The 17,003-nt window shown below is 41.1% G+C and overlaps 1 protein-coding gene across 2 annotated transcripts in view; it reads left to right on the plus strand.

The window, feature by feature from the left end:
* Positions 1–16,056, plus strand: part of SSPN (sarcospan) — a 38,729-nt gene extending 22,673 nt beyond the window's left edge. The window contains exons 2-3 of one of the 2 annotated variants that reach the window (XM_036867178.1): positions 7,418–7,504; positions 13,406–13,822. In XM_036867178.1, coding sequence (XP_036723073.1) covers positions 7,418–7,504; positions 13,406–13,771 — 453 coding nt within the window. In that variant the 3' untranslated portion in view covers positions 13,772–13,822. Of the gene's footprint in view, positions 1–7,417; positions 7,505–13,405 lie in introns of both variants that reach the window. The other variant, XM_036867179.1, reaches the window with a different exon arrangement.
* Positions 16,057–17,003: the final 947 nt, after the last annotated feature.

The raw sequence follows: 17,003 nt of genomic DNA on the forward strand, positions 1-17,003 counted from the left end.
GTCCATTTTCACAAATTAGGAACTGAGTACTAGGATTTCTCCCTGGCTCACTCCCCTGCACCTTTATACTGATTCTGTAGGCTGGTTTCGGGGATTCCAAACAACTAATAAAGAGTAATGTGCCAAACTTTACTCTAGTTACAAACTAATCCCACCTGGTAACCAGATGCTTCTAAAATAAAAGGAGGGACTCCAATGGGCAGACAGTGTGGTAGGGGTGCGAGGTGCCTAGGGCACCTCTGATGGGCTCGTGAAAGCTGATTGTGCACATCCCTTCCCAACCCTGTGCTCAGTGACTTCACATCGGTAGCTTGAAAGCAGCGCTGGTAGAAGTATTTATACCATGGAAATTAGCAAGTGCTACAAATAGCAGTTCCCACCCCTACAGCTGGTTGTTAAACGTTTACCAGCACACCGATGGAGAGATGGTCCAGTTTTGGATGATTGCTTTGCTTTGGCTTGCAGTGGAGTGGGCTTTGCCTGTCAACAGTAGCAGAGTGCCACATCACACTAAGTGATGATTTAGAAATGCTCCCAAACCATCAACCACACTCGCTGAGGCCACGGGCTCTAGAATGAGGTCATATTTAAGAAGTGATGAAGACGAAGGATTTTTCCCTCCAATTTTAAGGAATTTTGCTACAATAGCCATGACTAAATTTATTTATGGGGAAACTATTGTTGTTACATCCCATTATTACTTATAATAAACAACTCTTCTATAGGAAACTCCACTAGTCAGTGTATAACTCCTAACCCCTAACCGTTCAGATAAAACCCATACTAGGCGTCAGCATTTAGAAGACTATGTTTTTAGCTTAGACTAGTGGTTCTCAAAGTGTGGCCTTATTTATTAGAAATGCAAATTCTCGGTCTCTACCCCAGACCTATTGGATCAAACATTCTGGAGATAAGGGAGTTTTCACCAAGCCCTCCAAGTAACTCTGAACCACTAGCTTAGACATTGTCTTACCAGAGGCAGTGGCAATGAGAATCTAGTAAACATGCTTAAGTTATGCTAAAATATTCTATCCCATCCTTCTGAAATCTTGATCCAACAAACGTCCTTTAATAGATTCTCATGAAATATTCTTTTGTATATTATTTAAATCTCTGATAAACTATGTATTAATAAGCAATTCTCCTGAGTGAGACTGCATTCATTTGACATATTGCAATATATCTATCATTTGTTGAAAATTATTTCTAATAGTCTACCTTAAATTCTATTAAATAGGTGAAAACCCATAGAAATTCTCTTAAGAAATATCCAGAGAAATACGTACAGTTCTGCCACATCTCGTGTTGATCAACTGGCTGTGCAAATATGAGAGGAGAGTTCATCTTGTTACTATATTGACTGAAATAAAGCACTTTAAATACAAAGGTGAACATTGATTAACTAACAGAAATAGAGTCACATTTCAGGTACACAAATGAAAGGGGGGGATGGAAGGAGAAGAGAAACCTTGAAAGACATTTGACAGGGGAGGTTGTATTCTCCAGATAGCCCTGTCAAGCAGCTCTGTCAACAACAAAAAGAAGAAAACAAATAAATTGGAGGTTGCGTGAATGTCACAAGACCAGAATATAAATATGACATGGAGCGAAGTAAATACCAATAATTCGCATTCTCACAGAATGTTTTAGGGTGATACCTTCTAGCTATGCCAAAATGAAAAGGAAAAAAATGAGATGTAGGTAAATCTCCAAGAGCCGGGTCCATCCACCATTCACTTTTTATTCATAATAAGCCAATCCTCAAAAGGTACAACTGCAGGAATAACACAAACAAAGTGTGACAAGACTCAGGACTCGTACATCTAGAAATGGATTTAACATTCAGAGAACATTTCAACTCTGCTTAACTTTCTAACTCTCAAGAGAGAATGCAGTCTTCACTCTGAGCAGACAAAGAACATCTTTAGACAGAATGTGGAGTTTGCGACTTAGGTTTTCTCTTCTTGCTAAACAGCTTGCAGAAACATGCATCCAAAAACACGTTTAAAATGATGGGATTTTTTTCTTTTTTTCACTAAAAAAATCTTTTCAAGCGTTTCTTATCAACATAATTATCCATCTGTACATGAACTACATGTTCACAAGCTCTTCAGGGCTAGCTGCCCTTTCAGCACTAGTTTTCCCAGTGCCACCCACGTCTTGTCTGGTTTTGTGTTCAGTGATACCACCTGTCCGCCCCTGGTCCAATGGGTGCCTTCTGGAAAATCTTATGTAACTGCCTTTTTCCTCTTCCATGGGCCTCACCTCACCATATCCAGTGGAAGCCCTGGCCCAGAATCCAAGAATGTTGTCCCAGAGAGGCCTGGCGAGTATCACTACTCATTAACAAGAGCTCCTCCTTCCCCGCCCTGGGAAGCCAGAACACCCTGTCTTCCTGGTGCGCCCACGTCCTGCCCACTCAGAAAACAAGACCCTTAGTCTGGCATGAGAAATCTGGTTTCCTCCCCGTGGCCATAAAGCCTTCAGTTTTAAGTGTTCAATAAATACTACTCTTCTGTAAAGTGCTTGCATTCTAAACTCCAATAAACTCTCTGATAAAGAAGTATTGTTCTAATATGCAAATCTGTAGGTAAGAAAATGAACTCCCCACCCCCTCCCAGGGCTGATTGAGCCCTATCAGAAGGCCAAGAAATTAAAATATGTTGGATTGGGACTTCCCTGGTGGCACAGTGGTTAAGACTCCTCGCTCCCAATGCAGGGGGCCCGGGTTCGATCCCTGGTCAGGGAACTAGATCCCACATGCATGCCGCAACTAAGAGTTTGCAAGCCGCAACGAAGGGGCCCACCTGCCAAAACTAAGACCCGGCGCAACCAAATAAATAAATAATAAATATCAAAATAAAATAAAATATATTGGATTGATCCAGGCTTTATAGCAAATATCCTACACTAGGACCTAGAAGTGAAACTTCCGAAAATCCAGAAGGATGATCAGTTTCATAGTATTTAGACATGTCATGATGTACAACCAAAGTTATACGAAGTGTATTTGAGATGCTTTCTGTTCAAACTATTCAATGGTTCTTCATAACTGGGTAACTTCCTTGGCCTTTTTTTGTTTTCCCTAGACTGTTTCTGGGTGATCCAGCATTTCTGATGGTTTCCATTGCTTTAAGGGCTTATGTTCAGCCAAGACCCCTTTCCTGAGTTCTAGGCCCACGTGTCTGAGATTTGAGTTCATGTGGGCATTATCGGTTTCCATTCCCATTCTGCTCTTCCTCTTGTATCTTGTGCCTTACTAAACGTGAACTCCATCCACCTGGCAGCTCAAATCAGGTAGCTGAGCACCTTGCTTACTCCTCCCTCTCATTCAGCCCTCACCTCTAATCAGTTCTTAGAGCCTTGGATTCTGCTTCCTTAACATCACTCAAACACACCTACTCTCGGTCCCTACTGCTACCTGAGCTCAGGCACTCATCATTTCTCCATAGATGGAGAACAGCCTCCCAGCTGGTTTTCCCTTCCCAATCCATTCTTCACAGACGGAAAGACCATTCTAAAAGGCAACGATGATCACATGATTCCCTTGCTTCAAATGTCCTAGATTGAAATAAAAGTTCCTCGTGACCTACTTCCTGCCCATCTCTACAAGCTTACCTTTGGCTTTTTCTTCCCCCATCCTCTGCACCAGAGCTCTGGGAGACCTCAATGTTTACTCTGCATTTCTCCATGCTTTTGTACTCACTAGTACTTGCTCTACTCTTCCTAACATCCTTCTGCTTAATTTCTGCTTACCTTTCAAAATCCATCTTCCTCCAGGAAGTTTCTTCAAGTTGCCTTCAGGTTAATCACCCCTTCAGTGTATTACAGCAGACACGGTCCTAAAACTTACATGGTATTGTAACTTCACTCTCCTCTCTTTCCCACTGAACTGAGAGCTCCTTGAAGGCTGAGACTGGTTTTTCACCGCTCAGTTCCTGGGGCTGTTAAAAGAGTCTGGCCTCAAAAAGAGTTCTGTCGACTGACTAAGTGAAATACTCTAGAGTGAGGTTATATGTTCTTGTGCAACTTCTTGCTGGAAACCAGGCTAAATTAAGGCTTCACAGAAGTAGACACTACTGAAGTAGAAAAATTTGTTCAAGGAAGGCAGGGTCAGATTTTTAAGATACTGGTCATTTAGGCTCGATTGTTGGAATGTGTCTCTCATGAAGACAAAGGGGAGAGTTTTGGCAATTGCCAACTTCACAATAGCCTCTAGGGACAAAGATAGTTATGTAGGAGAGAGCCTGACCCCGTGCACCTGCAGACAGATGCTAACAAGTGAGCCCAGGCACGTACTTAGGGATCTAACCATCCCCACAAGCAAGTTTAGAAGCTTCCATTGGGTTTCTTGCCAATAAACAAAAAAAAAGGTCTTTCTTCCATTGTTTTAGTTCTGCAAATTCTTTTTTTTAAAGCATTTTTAAAATGTTACTTATTTATTTTCTTTATATTTTTGTCTGCTTCGGGTCTTAGTTGCAGCTCGAGGGGTCTTCAATGAGACACGAGGGATCTTTCCGTTGCAGCGTGGACTCTCTGTTGTGGCGTGCAGGCTTCTCTCTAGTTGTGGCGGGCGGGTTTTCTCTCTCTAGTTGTGGCTCGTGGGTTCCAGAGTGCGTGGGCTCTGTAGTTTGTGGCACATGGGCTCTCTCATTGAGGCGTGCAAGCTCAGCAGTCGTGGTGTGCGGACTTAGTTGCCCCGCAGCACGTGGGATCTTAGTTCCCTGACCAGGGATCGAACCCGCGTCCCCTGAATTGGAAGGTGGATTCTTTACCACTGGGAAGTCCCTAGTTCCGTAAATTCTTAATTTGAAAATACATAGTAAGCCATTACAGGCCTTATCAAACTTATACCTCAATTAGATATATTGGTTAGATATATTTTTAAAAGAGTTTTGAAAAGGAACTTCATCCCTGCCTTGGAAATATGGCCACGTTGTGGGTTACACAAACAACTTCAGTGTCATTACCTCCACATCTGCCGGTGCTCTGCTGAAAAGCTGTCTCTGTGGGTCCTATCTGCTTTGTTTTCTACCCAGCCCTCTCCAGCCCACGCTTTGTCTCTGGAACTAGGAATGTCATCTCTGCTTTTAACCATCAGCCTGTCCTAATGGTGGAAAACCCTGAAAACAGCCTGTACTCAAGGAAGGCTTGGCTTCTGGCTTCACAGTCCAGTGGAAACCTAAACCTGCAACTTGGGAACCAGTGAGGGCACAAGCCACTTATTGATTTTGTAATCAAGGGGAGAATAGGATAGAGGTGCTACCTTAAAATGTTGTGTTGGCTTTGTAAATAAACAGCTCTACCACCCTAGCAGGTCCGAGGTTCAAAGCTGGCCCTGGGGGTAGGAGTTATGAGTACCACCAAACCAGCCATCTAATGACTTGCTGGGTGACTCTCAGCCACCCTTCCAACATTGTCTCTAGGAAAATTGTGCTTATCAGAAAATGCAATTCTGTTGCTTATGTTTTTCATCCTAAAGTAGAACTTAGCAACCTTTTAAGGTTTCCAAAGTTGAGTGTGACTAGGTATGCTTTGATTAGAAACTCTAAATCACAGTTTAAGAAACTCCAATGCACCACTAAAAAGAAAATCAAATCGAGTAGGTTTTATATACCACATCTTCTTTATCCATTCATCTGTCGCTGGACACTTAGGTTGCTTCCATGTCTTGGCCATTGTAAATAGAGCTGCAATGAACATTGGGGTGCGTGTATCTTTTCGAACTAGTGTTTTCTCTGGAGATATATATATATATATAATGGAACATTATTCAGCCATAAAAAGGAATGAAATAATGCCATTTGCAACAATGGATGGACCTAGAGATTATCACATTAAGTGAAGTAAGTCAGACAGAGAAAGCAAAATATCATATGATATGACTTATATGTGGACTCTTAAAGATGATATAAATGAACTTATTTACAAACCAGAAATAGACTCACAGACATAGAAAACAAACTTATGGTTACCAGAGGGGATAGCGGGGGGTAAGGGGGTAGATAAACTAGGAGTTTGGGATTAGCAGATACACACTACTGTATATAAAGTAGGTAAACAACAAGGACCTATTGTATCACATAGGGAACTATATTCAATGTCTTGTAATAATCTATAAGGGAAAAGAACCTAAATATATATATAAATAACTGAATCACTTTGCTGTACACCTGAAGCTAACGCAACATTGTAAATTAACTACACTTCGATTTAAAAAATTGTTTTAAAAATGGAGTATGTTTTCTCTCAAAGTTGCCATGCCTCCTGCCAGCCTTCTTTGGGTCAGGTGCACCTCCCCACTCTTTCCATCACTGACATTCAAGAACTTGGAGATGGCTTTCTATTTCTCCCACTCCAGTGTCCTCCCACTGGTCATGCAATAGCCAAGATGTATACATTTTACTTTTACTACACCTTTCCTCTCACCTCTTTCTCTGACTTTGCCCACCACCCTCTGAGCTCTGGCTCACCTGATAGATTAATCTTGCTTAGATTAGTAAAATAAGATTCTGATGTTCTCATCGCCAACCCACCCAACACCACTGCTCATTTTCCAGAAACATGTCTTGAATCATGTCGTTCCCCTGCTCAGAAATGTTCAAGGGAACCCCACTACTTCCTAAATCAGTTCTACATCCCCAGACTTTCCACCTACATTTTCTGCTCTATATTTTGTTATTTCAACTGTAGATACATGTTTGCTATTCTTTCCACACACGGTCCTGCGTCCGCCTGCGCTCATACTGTTTCACCCAAGCTACCTGGTTTGAGGGCTGGTTCCATCATTTACTAGCTTTGTGCTTCTGTTTCCTCATTTATAATATGAGGGTCATAATAGCACCTACTTCATAGGGGTTTGTGCTGATTACTTGAAGAAATCCATACAAAGGCCTTAGAAGAGCCGCAGCACAAACTAAGTATTCAGTAACTGGTAGTGATCATTATTATTATCACCATCCCTTTCAAGGACCATTTCAAATCCACCTCTTTAGTGAAGGCTTTTTTAATTGCCCAATTCAATGTTATTTTCTTCTTCTTTTTGTACTTCTCTGAATAGCATTTGACATAGAATGCCCTGCCTTAGAATAGTGTGTGCACTTATCGTGGCCTGGCCTGGACCGTACAGTTACTGAGGTTGAGGAAATTTTGTTCATCATTGTATGCGCTGAAGGACCTTGTACAGCACCTGGCACATCAAAAGGACTTAATAAATACTGGCTAAATTGAAATAAATTGATTTTCCTAGTTTTAAAACTCTGTTCCACAAGCTGAGGAAAAATAGCACATAAAGATAAGCAAATGAAATGAACACCTTGATAACAAGGACGTTACTGGTGAAAGACACTGAGATTGATGTCATTAGAATGCACAGCTTTCCCTGATAACAACCTTTCATCCCTGTTCTCCATTGCAGGTCTGCTTAGTGGCCTATCTTGGTTTGTTTATGCTTTGTGTCTCCTATCAAGTTGATGAACGGACATGTATCCAGTTTGCCATGAAAGTAAGTTGTCATTTTTCTTTCTCTTTTATCATCACATAGAAGGAAACACGAGTACAAAATTAAGGAGGACTTTTTAAGGGGTTGTATATCTGATTATTCTAGAAATTGCATTTTTAGACAGGCCAAAAAATGTTTTAGGAGGGCATTCATCCAGGCCCCAAAGGTAATGCTGATTTATTTTTTTTTTAAGTCTTAATTTCCATGAACTGGATTGGCACGGAGCATATGAAATGCCCTCCAATGCCCTTAAAAGGAAAATTGAAAATTCGTCAGTTCAGCAAAACACTTGGCCAGGGAAAAAGTGTCTATATCAGTGCCCACTTCCCCATATTGGGGTTTTTTTTTTAGAATGTTTTAATAATGAAGCAGTCTAAGTGTATTTCCCTTGGTAGGTGGGATCACTGAGACAGAAAAAGTACATTGGGTGCATCCAAATGACCTGTGCCAAGAATCTGAGGGCAAAGACAGGAGGTTGGGGTATGCTTGATTTAACAAGTGTGTGTGCCTTTCCTTGAGTGCCTTTTTTTTTTAGAGACACTGCGTTTGGTTGGAGCCAATTCAAGTACACAGCATTTTCACTGCACAGTAGAATCTGCTCCAAAGGGAAACACAGACACACCCTTTCAGAGTTTAGGGAGATAAACACCCCACTCAGAAATCAGAGTTAGTAGAAATCAAATTCCTACATTTTCTTTCAACTCCTGTAGCAGAGAACAAAAAGCTTTCTGTAATGTTGGTTTTGTTTTGTTTTGTTTTTGGGGTCTAGTCACATTGTCTCTTTTCTTCTATAAGAAAACACATAAAAACTGGATACTCTTTTGTAAGATGTTAGTATATTCTAGTATATTGATATAAAAGCTATTGACATAAAAAAGCAATGTGCTCATATATACATACATATATATATATTTGTCATGTCATAAAAGAGTAATTAGTGAATAAAATATTCAAATTATTTTAACTAGCAAAAAGAAACTGGCTACACAAAATGTATGCTATGATCCTACGGAAATTAAACAAATAGCTCTTATGTGCATAGAAAAAATAGTTTCTCTGAATGGTGGGATTATACCTACATTGTGTAGTCTTTTTCTTCAATTTTGAGATGTTCTTCAATAGTTAGATGTAACTCTTCTAATTTAAAAATTTAATGGATGCTATTTTAAAAACTGATAGAGTTAGAATTTTGGTGGATATGCCCCCCCCCACCCCGACCTTGGAAATTTTACTTTTTCTGTCTGAGGGTGTCCCTTAAAAGAAGGCCAGATAGAGCAGACATCAGTGCATGTTTACTTTTTTGGTAGAAGTCTGAATAAACTGCAAGGCTTAGTGATGATTTTTTTTTTTAAAGCCTAGTAAGAAATGATCTGTTAAATTATGGGAATTTCATTCATTAGGTAAAAAGGGCTCTAAACTAGGTTCACCAGTTTCTGTGAAATGCCCTCATCCCCCTCTCCACCATGATCCCAGCAAACAGCAGAAACATCTTCACAGAGGCCCCTAAAGCCATCTCAACGTCTGCATTTAAAATAAGGAGCAAGGACAAAAAAATTAAAAAATAAAACAGTCACTGCCAATGTCAGCCAGACTGAGAATTCACCACTAGGAAGATCTCATTAACTATCTTTTTTTTTCACCTGTGACAGACACTGACAAATACAGAGGTACTTTTCTCTTCTCCTGAATGTGACCTTTAGTGATGCTTGCTGCCAGCTCTCTAAGGTGCCCGCTATATTACCTTCAGGTCGAAAATGAGCTCCGTCAATCTCCAGGTTTTCCAAAGGCACAACAGGTTACAGCGGACTTCCCTTGTGCTCCTCACATCATTTGGGGGAGAAGGAATAAAATGCATCTTCATGAGGTGTTTCTCACTAGCAAAACCGCATTTTAGTGCTTACGTGTTGATAACCCTGGACCAAGCTTTGGTGGCGAATTTATTTCCTTCTGTTGAACGCCCAGATAGTCAGGACAAGCAATACAGGGGTGATGCCCGCGCTTACTGCAGCCTGCGCTAGCGCGCGCGCGCGTGTGCACACCCACACACCCACACACGCCCACACACTTCCCTTTTCCTTACAGACAGTGGCCACGGGGGCTTGTCTTTTCATCTCAAGCTAGCACAGTCTTCTCTGGCGGCCCTTTGGCAAGCCCTGTAAGCCGCCGGCGCCTTCCATCTTTCTCCCCGGGCTCTGCTCCCAAGTTCTGCTCCTGGGCTCGGCGGGCCATCCGGCCGCTGATTGGGCCTCCTGCCTATCCTCTTGGCCCTGTTTTCTCGGGGCTCACCTTGATGATTTTCAGAAACGTGTCTGGTTCGTGTGCGTGCAAAAACACTCCGGGGCACATTCCCCACGAGGGCATTGCAGGCGCAGTGGCCCGGGGCCCACATCCAGGAGGCCCCCCGGGCTACCTCCGCAGCCTCCTGCACATCGAGGAGCAGAGGGGCTTTACCATGCCTGCCACCGGGAAGGTAATTAAATCGAAGCCGAACCGCCCTCCTCCCGAAGCCTCTGAACGTTGAAGCGGCGGCCGGGTACCAATTAGAGGCGGCGAGCGCGGGGCGCGCCCGGGCGCTGGGGTTACATAAGCGCCGGGGGCTCCCGCCTCCGCCCGCTGCGCAGTGCCGGCCGCCCGGACTGACACAGGCGAGACAGATGCGTCCCGAGCCCCGCTGGTATCAAAATATATTTGCTGGCCTTCCCAAGGTCATCGTTAACACTCTTATTGATAGTTATTCGTGCCGTATAGGTAAAACAAGCCACTTGATTTTAAATTACAGATTCTGACCCAGAAGCTTGTTGCTGTCAGCTGAGTTAAAAGCCGCGAAGGAAAAATGCTGCAGCGCTGCAGATGTAGCCCACAGGCCTTGGCCGATCAAGTCTATATTTATGTCTTGAAATGGATAAGAAACTTGATTCCGTGGCTCACTCTCGCTTACTTGGCCCGATGCTTTCCTGCAGTGGGAGAGGCAGAATCACAATGTGTGAGCTAATGCACCAATGAAAATGTATTCATATTTAAAGGAGCTGAGGGGCATGGCTTTTGTTTGTGCTCTTGAGGCTTCTAGCATATTTAAGATGCTCAATTAAAAGTGAGCAGTCTCTGTGCTTGTGTAAATGTGCACGTCCTTTCTACAAGCCAAGGGTGTGTTGTTACTCCCACGTGACATAGACTAACACAAAGCCAGTATAGGGTTGATATCCTAAAAGTCCTGAGAACTGGCAGCTCTTTCCAGGGCTACTAATGTGTTTATTCATTTCAAGAATACTTAAATAGTGCTACTGCCTACCAGCCACTGTTCTAAGCCCTTTACATGTATCAATTCTTTTGATCCTTAGAGTAATCCTGTGACTTAGGTGCTAGATGAAGAAACAAAGGTACCCATGCAATTGATTTAATTTGCCCAAGGTTCATAGTTATGGAGGGGAGAACCGGGATTCTCACTCAGGCTGTCTGCTCCCCAGTCCATGCCTGTAACCATCACCAGGCACTGCTGTGTACTTGGTAGAAGTCTTGGGCAAATCTTTTGCTCTTTGGGCCCAAAAGTTATCTTTTAAGAAGAGACAAAACTCTCATTTCAGCAAACGGATTTTTGTGATGGTTATGAGAGAATATTTTTTGCAGCTATTTGAATAATTTACAGATCGAGAATGAGGGATTATTGTCATTGTTTCAAGATAATGCCCCGGTGGATGTTATAGAAATTCTCTATCTCAAGGATGAGTGTGTGGGAGAGAGTTATGACAGGACCTCCGTAGTCCCATCCACTGATGGCAATAAAGTGTATGAAGAAAACTCCAACTGGGGCCATTCTGCTAAGCAGATGACTCTCAGGTGAAAAATTATCCCTTAATTTGGGCCCTCCCTGCTGGCATAGTCACTCATGTCTCTGTGTTCCCAGAGCAAATAGTTCCCAGTTCCCTGACGCCGGCACTGGAAATGCAGCTGCCATGGGCAACCATGCACGACACGGCCAGCACAATTTAATTTGGCCCTTGGCATCAAGAGTTTGAAGTCAGTCGTCGCCTGAATATTTCAAAACAACCCAGAATAATTCAAATATTCTGCCCCAATGGCCCCACAAAATAAATCCATACTTTTTAGCCCAAGAACTACTTTTTTTTTTTGCAGAAAATATGGCCACTGAAAATTTGGGTGACAGGCAGGACCAAGGTGATGCATTCAATAGCACAGATTAAATATTTCCTCTTAAATTTTTGAAACGGTGCCACTGTGTGTTTTTCTGGTTCCCTTCCTCCAAGGGAGGCTAAACGTGTTCAGTGTAAGTTATCCTTGTTATGTCCCTGAGATAGATGTTTCCATAAACTGTTTCACAGATGAAGAAATGTGGGTTGTATTTGACAATCCTTCGTATGATTTGAAAATGAAAAAGAGAGTGCGTGTTTAAGATATTTTTGATGAGAAGATCCAAAGAACCCCTGCACTCTTTGCTCGTGCAGCCATAGGAAGATGAAACGGGTCCACTCTCTTCCTGTGTCCGCAGTGAAGCTTCCAGGCAAACCAGACACATGCTCAGGGCAACAACACACACACACACACACACACACACACACACACACACACACACACACACACACACACCAGTCAAGAAAGAAAAAATAAAATTTTAAGTATTCTATATTTAAGGCTTGAAAACATTTGAAATTGTCCCTGTGTGCAAAATCACTCATCTGGAGGACTTATGCACACATATTTTATAATCTTGCATACATGTTTTTATTTTGAGTTGCAATTAGTTGGGGGCGGGGCGGAGGGCATAATCTTTTCAGAGTAACTTTCATCTGAACCTGGACGTGACTAATCTTCCTCTGAAGAGTTCACGTTCAGCAGAATTGCTCTATGAGCAACTTCTGACTATGAGAATGTAAATCTTGCACTAAGAACTGGGATCAGTACACCAGTCCCAGCAGCTGGGTACTCTGTTCCTTATCTAGATCCTCAGGAGGTCGGGCCATTAAGAGAAAGGTTTTCAGTAGGGAAGTCCAATCACAAGATTTCTTGTTCTGTAAAATGGTTTACATTGTGGCCATGTCAACAAGCACCCACAATTTTTGATCAAAATATTTCAGGTGTAGGGTAAATGTCTGAGTTGTTCAGGGATTCCATGGTTCTTTAGTAGCAGAGTTAGAACTTTAACCAGACTTTTCCATTCCAAGGCTAACACATAAGCCAACGGTGTTCAGAACCTTGGTGGCCGAGGGACCATTTACAGCTTATTTTTATGCTCAGAAACTACATGGTTATAGGTGGACTTGGGATGAGACTTGTAGGTGATCAAGTCACCTACCTTCTGGAACCATAATTTTTTTTTCTCCCAGCAACCTCTCACTGGGGATCCTGGCCTTCCTGGACATAGTTTGGCAACCACTCCATTGAATATAGTCTTTTTTATTAACCCATGTTGCTAGTTGACCAATCATTGCCAATTTTGGCCAACACAGTGTTGACATTGAAGAAATTTGTCCTCTACTTCCTAGTCTTGTTTCAGTCTTTATATCAGCAGTTGTTAAGGTCAAAACAAGCACAGTATGCCTTTCAGGGATGGCTCTTGTGTTTGGGCGTCATCTAAGCTGCCTGCTACATCCATATACAAACATCCCCAAATCAAGCTAATATTGTTGGCTCAATTCATGAAAAACACCCGACATCTGTACGACGCATGAAAATATGATCAGAGTTTTTCAGATTGTGACCAGATTGCTCACTAACAGTCCATAACGAGCCATTGCCATGTCTTGGGTACCATGTTTCTGAGGAGAGACAGCCCCTCCAACAGGGGACTTCTTGGGAGAGAAGAAGAAGAAGAGCTTTTCTTTATTACCTTTGCCAATAGTCATCCAACGCTCTCCGTAACTGGAAAGGTTTTCTTCTGCTTTCTTGCAGCTCTTGTACTTCCTGCTGAGCGCCCTTGGCCTGACGGTCTGTGTGCTGGCCGTGGCGTTCGCCGCTCACCACTATGCACAGCTCACACAGTTTACCTGTGGAACCACGCTCGACGCCTGCCAGTGCAAACTGCCCTCGTCCGAGCCCCTCAGCAGGACCTTTGTGTACCGGGATGTGACTGACTGTACCAGCATCACTGGCACTTTCAAACTGTTCTTACTTATCCAGATGATTCTGAACTTGGTCTGCGGCCTTGTGTGCTTGTTGGCCTGCTTTGTGATGTGGAAACACAGGTACCAGGTCTTTTACGTGGGTGTCAGGATGTGTTCCCTGACAACTTCCGAAGGTCAGCAGCCAAAGGTCTGACATTCTTGCTCTCAGGTGGGAGAGAAAACAGCACCCTGACTAGCTGAGCTTTTTTTAAAAAGGAAAAAAAGGGAAAGAAAATGAAGAAAAAATGAAATTTGACCATAACTAATATTCACTGTTCTAAATGAATATTTTTATATTTTTCAGGAAATGAAAGAGCATTTCTTCAGGTTTCCATAGTATTTTTTTTTTTTTTTTAATTCTTAAGATCTAAACTGACTTTGGGATATTAAAAGAACACGGTACAGGGGAAGAATGGTATAGCTCTATCTTTAAAGTCTGGAGTCTATTCCTAATACTCATTTTATCTATTACTGATATAATCTTCTTTCCTGTTAGTCCAGTTTGATTTGGACAGTTTCAGACCCACTTGGTAAATTTTGTAGGATCTTCCTTCAGGCCTTTCCCCCCTCCCGCCGTGATCCTCACTACGACTCAGAGAAAGGCAGGGGGCAGGAGGAGGGGGAGAGCTGAACAGCCAGCTTGTCTTTATTTTCCCTGGTAGAGATGTCTTCAAGGCATGAAACAGCTTAAAAGAGCAGAGTAGAAAAGGAAGAGACTTTGCAAAAGGCTAAATAATTACAAACACCTGTGTTGGGGCCCCTGGCCTTTTTCCTCTGCTCCCTTATTTTGGATCTGTAAATAGATCACTTAGTGAATGCTTTGGGTGATTGTCTGCTTCTCAGTAATTGAAAGCTGGTGGTAGTTGTATTCTTAATGATATAGAAGGTTTAAAAATAATTACATTATGCTTCTATTCTGTCACCTAAAACAAATCATTAAAACTAATTTCTATCTAATTGTTAATTATAATTATGCTCAGAAGTCTATTTAATGAGCCCTGGCTGTACTTACGTGGCACTGTCGGTATTTGGAGAAATTACTCTCACAAGAGAGAAGGCTTAAAGATTCTTTCTTCTGAAAGCCAAGCTTTACAAGGGAGAAAAAAAAAAATTTTTTTTTTATTAATAGCTCAGGTTAAAAATACTCATTTAAATGAAAACAAGAGCATTTGTAATGGGAAATGTTTATACAAATAGCACATTTGTGATATGTTGTAAAGTATCTCTCTTGGCAGCTAAGTACTTTTGACGAAGATTGAGTAATGCTGAAGTGTCCCATTCATGAAATTATATTTGATATGTAATCTTATTATTGATTTGTATGCACAGTCAACTAGAGCCTTAAACTAATGTTTTCTGAGGTCCTTATTTGAACATTTGGCCGTTGACTTGGAGGGTAGTTTTTGGTTTTGTTTTGAAGTGACTGCGACTTAAAAGAGCACAGCTACCCTATGGTGGGAGACTTTTCTCTCTAGTTATTGTTATCATTGAATTTGGAACAATATCAATGTTTTAAGGAAGGAGCTCAGAATGCAAATTCATGTAGCATAAATGTTACCAAAAACTTTCTCTATTAGTATGCTCTGTTGAAAGCAGAAATTCAAGATAATTGAGCTTAATTTGCTTCTCCACATTGCCTATTGATATATTTTACTAATCATTAAATCCTACTCTAAAAAAATCATTTCCTTGTTTGCCTTAAGAGGTATATGAATAATTCCATCGATTGTGACAATAGTCGATTATTACATGATATGAATATCCAAATAAAAAGGGAAATGTTAAGTTAGTTGGAGAATTGTAAATATATTTTATGCCCTCCAGATAAAACACCTGATTAACATATGTTAAAACCTTTTTATGTATTGACTTGCTTTAAAAATGGCCTTCCTACACACTAGCTCAGGCCAAAAATGCACATCGGGGGCTTAATGGATGACTCTGGAGCAGAGGTTTGATACACAAAAATTACATCAACACACACCAAGCCTCCTGATGATGACCTAAAAAAATACTTTGTACCCTGTTAAAAAAATTCCAATAACTGAATCCATTTTGATTTTGACAGTTTCCTACAAAAGAAAATGACTGATAATCTGTGGGCTCTTTTTTAAAGAGTGAGAAACCAGTGCTTTAATGCTAATGACTATGAATAAGGCATCATTGGAATCACATCATGAATACCTTAAACAATTTTTTATAGCAAACACTACAAATTTTTCTATCAGAAAATTAAATTCTACACAACACTAAGGTGCTGTATGCTTTACAAGCGATTCACAGGGTATTTCAAATGGTAGAATAACTCTGGCTTATGTGCTTCCTTTTTCTAAATAATGCAACCAGTAAGAACTGACATGGTGATAAGCTTGGTAATAATCAGGATATATATATATACATATATATATATATATATGTATATATATATATATATGTATATATATATACATACACACACACACACATATATATAATGTGTATATATATAATGTGTGTATATATATACACATTATATATATATATATATATATATATATATAAAATATATATATAATGGGGATTTTGCTATTGGTGCTTGAATCATTCTTAAATCCCTAAAGAGAGAAAAAATTCATAAGTGAAGGAGAAACAAAAAATAAAATGAAAAAATTAGAAAGGAAAGAAAGAAAAGATTTCTGTGCTGCAAACTCACTGTGTATTGATACATGTCAGAATTGTGTTGCATGAATAACAAACTGCTTTGGGCTGGATTTGAAGTATTTTGAGGTTGTGTTTTGCAAATATTGAAGTTACAGTAATGGCAACAGAAAAGGAACAGATACCGAGCTTTACACTTAGCAAAATGTTACATTTAAAATCTGACAAGGTGCCAAGATGGTGACTGTCTCTTCTAAACCATAAAACAGTAAGATTTGCACAATCCTCCTTCTCTTCCACCTCCTTTAGGAGAATTAAATGAATCAAGACTTTGGAAAGAAGGCGAACAGCCGGGACTTGGCAGCACTTGAAATAGGAGGAATACAGCAGCCTAAATGTGCAGACTTCGTAACTGAGCCCACCCAATCGGTCTGTGCCTTCACGTGACCACCATCTGTGCCTCCCTTGCTCCATCCAAATTTGTGCAGGCAGATCCCTGGAGCCATTCCTAAAAATATAGCTACACCAGGGCCTAGAAACTGTAGTCAAGTAACAGGCCTAACTTTTTTCCTTCCTTGAGTTAATCCTCCATAAGATCTCTTTTGAGGGGCTTTCAGCTGCAGACATCAGTGTGTTCTGACAGCGAGAACCCGTTATGTGTTTTCTATTTGTATCCAGGACATTAGAATCTGTTCATATTCTCATATTTCCTCTCTTGCATGCAGTATATCTGGAATATGTTTATAGAT

The sequence above is a fragment of the Balaenoptera musculus genome, chromosome 10 (assembly GCF_009873245.2).
Source record: "Balaenoptera musculus isolate JJ_BM4_2016_0621 chromosome 10, mBalMus1.pri.v3, whole genome shotgun sequence".
NCBI lineage: Eukaryota > Metazoa > Chordata > Mammalia > Artiodactyla > Balaenopteridae > Balaenoptera > Balaenoptera musculus.